The following is a 9,240-nucleotide window of genomic DNA, read 5'->3' as shown; positions in this document are numbered from 1 at the left end:
TCAGCTATTTAGATATTTTAATAGACAGTCTCATGTGATCGAAGGCATGAGTAATAATTGTAATTATTAAACCAACAATTTCGTTCTTTTTCGTTCCAAGATATGTTCCACTGCTGAGGAAAGCGTTAAGAGTATGAAGACTGTAGGAATAACAAATAAAACAAATAATAATTATTAAAAAACTCGAAGCAGACGGAACTTTCTGTCTACAACTAAATTATTCTTTGAGTTTATTTTCAACTGGTTTCGGCACCTTTCAAATACGATTTAAGCTAGGCCCTGAGCCCCCCCCCCCCCCAGAGTACCCCAAAGTGCCCCTTTTTACATAGGAAAAACGCCCCTTCCCTCTTTTGATCTCTGATAAGTGCCCTTTTTTGACACGTGCCTCTTTTCATGATAAGTTCCAACATTTATAACAAAATAGCTCTTTCCCCTTCTCATAAATGCCTCGTTTTCACTTAAAGCTTATCTGCCGTAGTTTACAGGAGGGATTAGAGAGCCCTGCAAGGTCACTGGACAGGTGGTTATCTCATCAACTCAGCTCTCGGTTAACATAAGAAAAAGAGGATCATGGGGGACCAATGGTCACCGATTAGGCATTGTCTGTTATATAGAGGGCGCAAGTAGCTACAAGTATGCGCAGTGGGCCTTTAAGAAAAGTGTTCCTTTTAATTCTCATGAGAACCCCTTTTCATCTATGGTAAATAACCTTTTCAGGTACGAGAAGTTATTCCTTTTTACTTCAGATAAATGCCTATTCACCTCTAATCGCTCCAATTCTGAGAGATGCTCGTTTTACTTTGACATGTGCCCAGAGGCGGCGGAGCGACTTCCAAAGTGGGGGGGGGGGGGGGGCACCAACAAAAAAAGGCACTTTCTGGGGGAAAAGGGCACCTGCAAAGGGAAATCTCAAAGCGAAAATAAACAATTTTTAGACATTGGTATATACCCCTAAAATTTGATTACATTATCAGGGATGATTTCAATATTTGTTTCTCTTTATACATCGTATAAAATATTGCTTTTTAAAGCATCATACCTTGCAGTTGGGTGTGATGGTTGAAAAAATCATTTGCGAGCGAGGAAAACTTTAAGATTTGTGAGGTCACAGTGCGAAAACTACATCTTATAAAGAGGAAAAAACCAATCCTCATCGGGTTATAAATAAACACATTTTCATAACAGCAAACTGAAAAGACCTTTGATAATTAAGTAACATAATTATAACATCTATAAATGTGAGCAAGCTAGCGAGCGAGCTTTGGGAGATATTGCTCTTAGTCGCTTGAAATTAGGGGCACGTTTAATGATGAGAGGAAAGGGGGACACTTATCGAAGGGATAAGACACTTATTAGAAAATAAAAGGAGCACGTGTCAAAGTACAAAGGGTTATTATCAGAGGTGAAAATGGGGCACTCACCAGGGATGAAAAGGCACTTATGAGAATGGAAATTGGGCATTTGTCGACGGAAAAGAGGTAACCATCAGATTTTGATTGGGGCACTTATGAAAAAGGGATAGGTTTCTCAAAAGAAAGGAAAAGGGGCACGTATCATTGTTAAAAAAGGTTAATTATCAGAGGTGAAAAGGGGCACTTATCGCACCTGAAAAGGGGCAAACACCATATATGAAAGAGGCACTTATGAGAATGAAAAAGGGGCACTAATAATAAAGGGAAATGTGCATTTGTTGAAAGAAAAGGAGCACCGTTCAGATTTTGATGGGGGCATTTATTGGAGGTGAAATGGGGCTTTTATGAAAAGCGGAAATTATGAAGGAAAAAGAGCATTTATTATGAAGGAAAAGGGGCACGTGTCAAAATAAAAGGGGGTGTTATTATAGGTGAAAAGAACACTTATCAGGAGGAAAAGGGGGCACTTGTCAAAATAAAACGATTGTCTCTCAGAATTGAATAGGATCATTTACCAGAAATTAAAAGGAGTACTAGTAGGAGAATGAAAAAGGATTATTTTCATAGGTGAAAAGGGGCATTTATGAAAAGGCGAAGGGCTCTTTGTTAAATGGGGGCACTTATCATAAGGAAAAGGGGCACTTATTAGAAAGGAAAGGGGGCACATGTGAAAATATAAGGTGCACTTATCCGAGTTAAAAAGAGGTAGTTATTAAAAGGGAAAGGGGCACTTCTTACAAAGGAAAAGAGGCAATTGTCAGCATCTCCACAAAAAGTTAAAATGAACGTGTTTTTACACGTTTTTTCCCCCTGGATCCGCCACTGCCCTTTCCTCTCATCATTAAACGTGCCCCTAATTTAAAGCGACCTGGAGCAATTTCCCCCAAAGCGCGCTCGGGTCGCTCACTCGCATCTATAATGATTATGTTACTTATCAAACTTTTATATAAGAGAAAATGCTTATAAGTTATGATCCTATCAGGATTGGGTTTTCCGCTCATTTATAAGACGTCATTTTTTCGCACTGAGACCCCACAAAAAAGACCTATTAAGATTTGTCATCGCTCACTCGCAAATGTATATTCAAACCATCACACCCAACTGCAAAGTATGATGCTTATTAATTGAGCCCCGCCCACCCCACTTCAAATAACTGTTGTGAATTAGGTTGTCTGAGCTGAGCAGATGAGGGCCGAAAATTCGCTCAGTGGGGAGGGGGGGGGGGGACACATGCCCCTGTGCCCCCCCCCCCCCCCCCCCCCCCCCCCCCCCCCCCCCTCTTCCCGCTATTTCATCAATAATCTGTTCGACTAAATTTTTAATCCTAATATCTTTTCAGAATTATGAATAAACTTCTACAAAAAACTACGAGCCGTGGTATTCGGAAAACATCTAGATCTGGAATCATTATTGGTAACTTAGTAAAAAAAAAAAATCGTCGATTCGACGATGATGCTGACGCATATCTCTATGTGCTGACGTCACCTCGACAGGCGATGTTCAGTCGATTATTTCAGTTTGTCATACGAGAATCCCACGCGCGTGTCTTGAAATTAAACGTGAAATGATGGGTTTTATCGCTCCAATACAACCTCCACAGGCTCCAGTAAGATGGCAGAAAGAGGATACTATTGCCTTTGTGGAAAAGCAAGACTTGTCTAAGGGGACATTATACATAGCTGAGAGGTAATTCAAAAGAAACCTGGTACAATTGGTGCAACGATACGAGCCCGTGAAATGTGGCCAAAGCTCCCTTCTTTCATCGGAGGAGTGTAGGCCTGGTGTTCGTTGAAATTGTGCACTCACGCGGGCTTAGTTCAACGGCAGTTCAATTCAACGAACAGTTCGATTCTCTGTTAATAAATCATGATAAACGGAAAGGAGTATATGAAGTAGTCTCTGATGTCCATTTCATAACGATACAATATATTAAGCTTTGCACTAAGTCTATAGTATAGTAGTAGGCCTATACTATAGCCATGATAGCCTAGGGTCTAGACCTAGCTATGGCTTAGACCGAAAGCTTCAGTCTCTATAATCGTCGGTTGTTCCACTGAGACTACGTCTGGCTCCACTAGACCTCCGGTTATAGAGACTGAACGACTGCCTATGCCAGCCTGTGTTGAACTTATTCCGCTAGATTTTAGCCGCTAGGCCCCTCCCACAAACTTGCCACGGCCGTATTGTTATGCCCCCAAAATCCCCCAAAATGTCATTTTACCTCGTCCATATCCAATTTTAAATTAGGCCTAGGCTATAATACATCGGTTCCACTTACTAATTTGATGTAAATAATCCGTTTAATGGTCCCTTTTAAGGAAATTATGGGTCAAAATCGACATCCATGTTGAAAATCTTGCAAGCCGTCCGTTAAACTCTCGCTGCCGTCAATCTCATCCCTTCTAGTCTACGCCGAAGGCAAAATGATAATGAAGGAAAAACTGTGCGCCATCTACACGTTCGTAATGGCGTTATCACAGTTTTTTCCTTCATAATCATTTTGCCTTCGGCGTAGACTAGAAGGGATGAGATTTACGGCAACGAGAGTTTAACACGGCTTGCAAGATTTTCAACATGGATGTCGATTTTGACCCATAATTTCCTTAAAAGGGACCATTAAACGGATTATTTACATCAAATTAGTAAGTGGAACCGATGTATTATAGCCTAGGCCTAATTTAAAATTGGATATGGACGAGGTAAAATGACATTTTGGGGGATTTTGGGGGCATAACAATACGGCCGTGGCAAGTTTGTGGGAGGGGCCTAGCGGCTAAAATCTAGCGGAATAAGTTCAACACAGGCTGGCATAGGCAGTCGTTCTGTCTCTATAACCGGAGGTCTAGTGGAGCCAGACGTAGTCTCAGTGGAACAACCGACGGTATAGAGACTGAAGCTTTCGGTCTAGCTATGGCTATGCCATGTACTATAGGCTATGACCCTAATGTGCTAATGAGAAAATAGTAGATTGTCAAACCTAATAGATCTATTAATAGTCTAGGCCCTAGTCCTAGACCCTATTCTAGGTAGAGACTAGAGACTAAAGACTCTAGGTCTAGATCAAGCCTAGATTATCATTTAACCACTTTCTCGATCTGTGAATCACTGAATGTGATTTTGAAGTTTGAGTTTTAATTGAACTTGGACAGTTGCAATAAAATGTGTTCATTGTTTGTATGAATGAAATGTACGGAGCCAGACTAGATAGATGTGGAGGGGGGAAGTCCCCTTGTCATCAGACAGACACAATATTAGTCTAGGTGTGTTGCTTTGGATATTGTAAACAAGTATGGCATTTGTTTTAAATAAAAGGAAAATTCCACATTGCCAGACATTTTCTTTTATCTTATTTTGTCTTGTGTTAATCACAAACTTAAAGTAATTTGATTCTTTCTTTGCAGTCATGTAGCATGGATCAATCCCAGCGGTCAAGGATTCAACATCCCTTACCGCGCCATCACAGTTCATGCCATATCCAGAGACCTGTCATCGTTCCCCCATGAGTGCCTCTATCTCATGATCGACTCCGATGTCATGGGTGAGCTCAGAGACGTCCCGGGCCATGGCGGAGACGAGACGGACCCAAGACAACAACAGCGACGACGGCTTTGAGGAAGAAGAGGGCAATGAAGTCCGAGAGATCCGTCTGGTTCCACAGGATAAAACAATGTGTAAGTGAAGACTTGGGATGGGCTACCAACTGTGAAACAACAGTTAGTTTGTAAGAGCGCTATAGACATGACTTTATTGTATTGTATTGTATTGCATTGTACCTCTTTTGTATTTCAAGGGGTCTTGGCTGAACTTTTTGTACCCGAGTTACACGCCTCTAAACCAACCCCAAAAGGACCGATCGGTGTTCACTACATTTGCTGGAAGGCTGTTCGTATTAACACAATGAATACAACTTTTGTTAAGGAACAAGTTAAACAACTGTAGCTTGTTTTTTTGTAAGAAGCCTCTTTCTTTATACCTTTTGAAGCTTATGAATGACAAGTAATTTTGATTTTGGTAAAGTGGATTGGTAAGACTATAGAGTACCAAAGCTGTCACATCATAAAAATCTATTTTTTGGATTTCTCAATTTTTTCTTCATTTTCCGAAAGAGCATAAAAAATAATGTCCAAATGTCGAAAACCAATTGAATATATGTTAAGTATTGGCTGAGATATAACTATCTGAATAAATATATGTCCTATAGGAACTCAGTGTCATATTGCTCTGGCTCGTAATGTTACTTCAAAATCAGTGTGAATATTAAATAAACATAAAAATTATCTATTGAACATGAAAAAGCAATGTTAGGTCTACTAATAACATAAGTTGGTTTCAAAATGTGGCTCTTCTTGAAGGAGTGCTGATAAAAAATTGTCACTTTTTCGGATAGGACACTTTTTGACACACCCCTGACAAACAAATTTGAAACGGGCATTTAACAAAAACTGAGTAAGTGTGGGAAAAGTTAATATCATAATTTTGTAGGATATTAGTGATTCTTTTCAAGGAGGTAAATAATTAATTGAGTGCGGTCTTACTTTAAATTATAATGCTGATTTCGGAGAGGACATTTTTTGACACATTTTGCACCTCATTTTTGGTGCAAAGTTAAAATTTGTAGATTTGCCAAAATATTACACCCAATTCAGATCTTACATAGACCCGTTGGAAGAGTTAATTCTAATAGTTGATAATGTTTTTTTTGGTACGTATGTCAGATATGCACATATTCAAACTTTGCCAAAAATGAAGTGAGACAGCAAAAATGTGAAAAACGGCATATAATTACATATTTGGTCGTTTCAAACCATTTCTTCGCTGTTGTAGGTTGATCTAACGGTGCAAAATAATTGACCAAGGAAGATTTTCCTTGGCTGTTAACTGTTTTGTTTTTAACGACCATCAAAGTGAGTTTTTCTATTGTGTACCCTGATTGTAAAACAACCCATAAACCTATTACACATGTCATATGTTCCTAATCTTCCTGAAGGGTTAATAACTCATGTAAATTTTTTCCCCTTTAACAGTACAGAGCATGTTTGAAGCTATGTCGCAATGTCAGGCATTACATCCAGATCCAGATGAGTCAGACAACTCAGATCCTTACGACCAAGGTGGTGAGTAAAATAGAATTACTGTACACAGTTTGACCATTGTTTGTAGCATATTTGAATCGCTTTCCCTCAAGTTATTTCCTTTATACAAGGGAATGATTTGCCCCAAAAAATGTATTTAGAAAGGGCCCTTTGAAATAAAATTCCTTCAATGTAAACTGTTCAGGCCTACAGAGACAAGACATTCCAGTGTCTACAATGATAGAAATGTTGAAAGAAATTATTCTTATCATGATCAGGTCTGATTATCATTGTGTTATTTTCATCATTGAGAATTTCATTTTCATTTTGAATCATGGATTTTATTCTATTTTTTTTTGGGGGGGGGGGGTACCATGTTAATTACAAGTTCATAACTTTGTATAATTTTTTATTAAGATTATTATCATTAATTATTTTCCTATTGACAGTTTCTATTAATTATATTATTGTGATTTTTCTGCAGAGTTATCACGATCATCATTTTAGGGCAACCATGTCCTTGTGAAGACTTATTATTATTGTTCTTAAAAAAAAAATGAGAGTATTTCTATTGTTTTATTGTTTTATGTACATGTACATGTATTGGTAAAAACTCATGAACAGACCGCTTTTCCGCCAGTCCATGCACATAATTAAAAACAGGTACATCATTGATAAACAAGTCTTGTACAAATTCAAACAGTTACAAACAAATATTGAAAATTATTAAACGTAATCATGATTATCATTCTAAGTGGTGATAATTCCCTTTTTGTGATTTGTTCTTCAGATGAGGATGAGGAGGTAGGAGAGGAGGAAGGAGGAGAAGAGGATCCCGAGATTGGAATAGAGTTGATCGTAGCGGATGGAGGCAATGGTGATGCCATGGATACTGGGCAGTTCGATGATGCAGATATGGGCCCAGAGCATTGACAATGTTCAATTCATTCCATCCTATTGAAGCTGACATTTAAGGCTTGTTTACAAATATGATGCAGGGAAACTGCTGTGCATTTTATTTACATTCGGTGAAGTCGAATGAAACAAAGCACATGTAGCTGCGCACAACAAAAGGTGCTCACAACAGAAGGTACTCACTTTTCTATGGGTTTAAAGATACAAAAATATCAACTTGTCGTGTACCATAGAAACAATCTCCCAGTGACACATTGCATTCTCATGGGATGGTTATGGCAGTGGATTCGAGGTAATCTAAATGTTTCTGGTATGAAATTGATCTGTACAGGGCCTTGTTTCATAAAACTTTTTATCAATAACAAGTTACAAGCTGCTGAAATCGTGGCATTTGATTGGCCAAGAGCAAATTTTTCATAGGAATTTAGCTTTGTTATTGATAACAAGCTTAATGGAACAGGACCCTGGTGTCGGACGAGTTGTCATTTAGCAAATGGGTAGTTATGCAAACCTTCTTTCCATCGACACCTATTAATTTGTGCAGAATAGCATGTGTGGTAAATGAGCAGCTGTGCCTATTGGCACTCGAGGCAAGGATGCTTAACGTCATTATAAAAAGAGAATCTAACGCAGTTTATCTTGTCATGTATGAAGTTGTGAACGAACAGGTGCCCTCTCCAGTCTTCAATATAATGAATATGTTTAGAGTTTAGACAAGTTATATGTATTCAAGTGCGGGGATGTTTCTTCACAGAAAAAAAAAACGAGCTGGGAAAAGGAAAAGTGTGTTGACATCAAGTCAATTTCAATATAAGAACATAAATCAGAGACATATCTTGCGTACCTTATTAAAGTGTAAATCGAGTATAAAAGAAAACATTATGCCCCCAATCACCTCCTCTCTAGCTCTTTTCTAGGCACCGGAAAATGTGATAAATTTCCTTTTCATTTTATTACTAATTTTGCTTGCCAGGGAATGTGGAGTAGAAAGTACTCCAACAGTACAATGACTTTTGTTTGGTACATATAAATTTGAATATCTGAGTATTGACTTTATGTTCGATTCGATTGTGCATAATTTCATTTCCTGTTTTGGGATTGCCTTTAGGCTGCAGCAGTGTTTGAAGAGAAGGTTGACTTTCTGAAACAGATGAATATAAATTGTGAGCTTTTTCATTATTTTCATGTTAGTTTTGTTGAGAATATCATAGAAAACATATCCCTTGAGGCTCTTCATGTGGCATCATATTTTATTTATGACAAGGAATAGCTGAAGTGTTTGGACCAACATTTTAATGCCACTTGTGACTTGTGACTGTAGTTTCATAAAGTCATGTGCAGTGCATGTGACTTTCATCGAGATGGAGTCAATCTCTTATTACTTCTACGACTCCGAAACCCCACAGTACATACCAATACTGACATGTACAGGCTGACATAGTTGACCTTTTCCAGTATCTTTCCAGACACTTCCACAATGCGTACTTTATGCTTGACCAGGACCCTGTTTCATAAATTTTGTTATCAATAACAAGTTGCAATAAATGATATAAGTTACTGAAATTGTTGCTTTTGATTGGCTGAGAGCAAATTTGTTATAATAATATGGCACTTGTTATTGATAACAGGTTTTATTAAAAGCTGCCCAAGAGTTAACCTTCTCTTTAAGCCTTATAGAAGCCTGTAAGAAGCAGTTGTTATGGCTGGGGTAAAAGCGCTCAGCAGCTGTTCTCTCACTCTGTTTCCCCAGACAGTGTCCTATCCTCCGAATCTAGACAGCATCCCTGCCTAAAATTACATTAAGGAGGTCCATGCAGGGCTGGATCTTAATATTCAAGGCT

General features: G+C 38.5%; 1 protein-coding gene across 1 annotated transcript; it reads left to right on the top strand.

Annotated features, from left to right (window-relative positions):
* Nucleotides 1–2,901: 2,901 nt before the first annotated feature.
* On the top strand, nucleotides 2,902–8,203 carry LOC586223 (methylosome subunit pICln). The gene is made up of 5 exons (XM_030982199.1): nucleotides 2,902–3,098; nucleotides 4,814–4,946; nucleotides 5,002–5,083; nucleotides 6,437–6,526; nucleotides 7,275–8,203. The coding sequence occupies exons 1-5, from the start codon at nucleotides 2,977–2,979 to the stop codon at nucleotides 7,415–7,417; spliced, it is 570 nt and encodes a 189-aa protein (XP_030838059.1). The 5' UTR covers nucleotides 2,902–2,976; the 3' UTR covers nucleotides 7,418–8,203.
* The last annotated feature ends 1,037 nt before the right edge of the window (nucleotides 8,204–9,240 follow it).

Source organism: Strongylocentrotus purpuratus, unplaced genomic scaffold (assembly GCF_000002235.5).
Source record: "Strongylocentrotus purpuratus isolate Spur 01 unplaced genomic scaffold, Spur_5.0 spur5_scaffold_12, whole genome shotgun sequence".
Taxonomy (NCBI): domain Eukaryota; kingdom Metazoa; phylum Echinodermata; class Echinoidea; order Camarodonta; family Strongylocentrotidae; genus Strongylocentrotus; species Strongylocentrotus purpuratus.
Note: the sequence above shows the minus strand (reverse complement) of the source record. Positions and strands in the feature narration are given on the sequence as shown.

Bases quoted from the DNA above. Each gene is read 5' to 3' on its own strand.
- LOC586223 (XM_030982199.1), top strand. From the start codon at position 2,977: ATGATGGGTTTTATCGCTCCAATACAACCTCCACAGGCTCCAGTAAGA. The intron at 4,947-5,001 runs ATGGGTGAGCTC...CGGACCCAAGAC, and splicing joins TCATGATCGACTCCGATGTC to AACAACAGCGACGACGGCTT. The intron at 5,084-6,436 runs GTAAGTGAAGAC...CCCCTTTAACAG, and splicing joins TCCACAGGATAAAACAATGT to TACAGAGCATGTTTGAAGCT.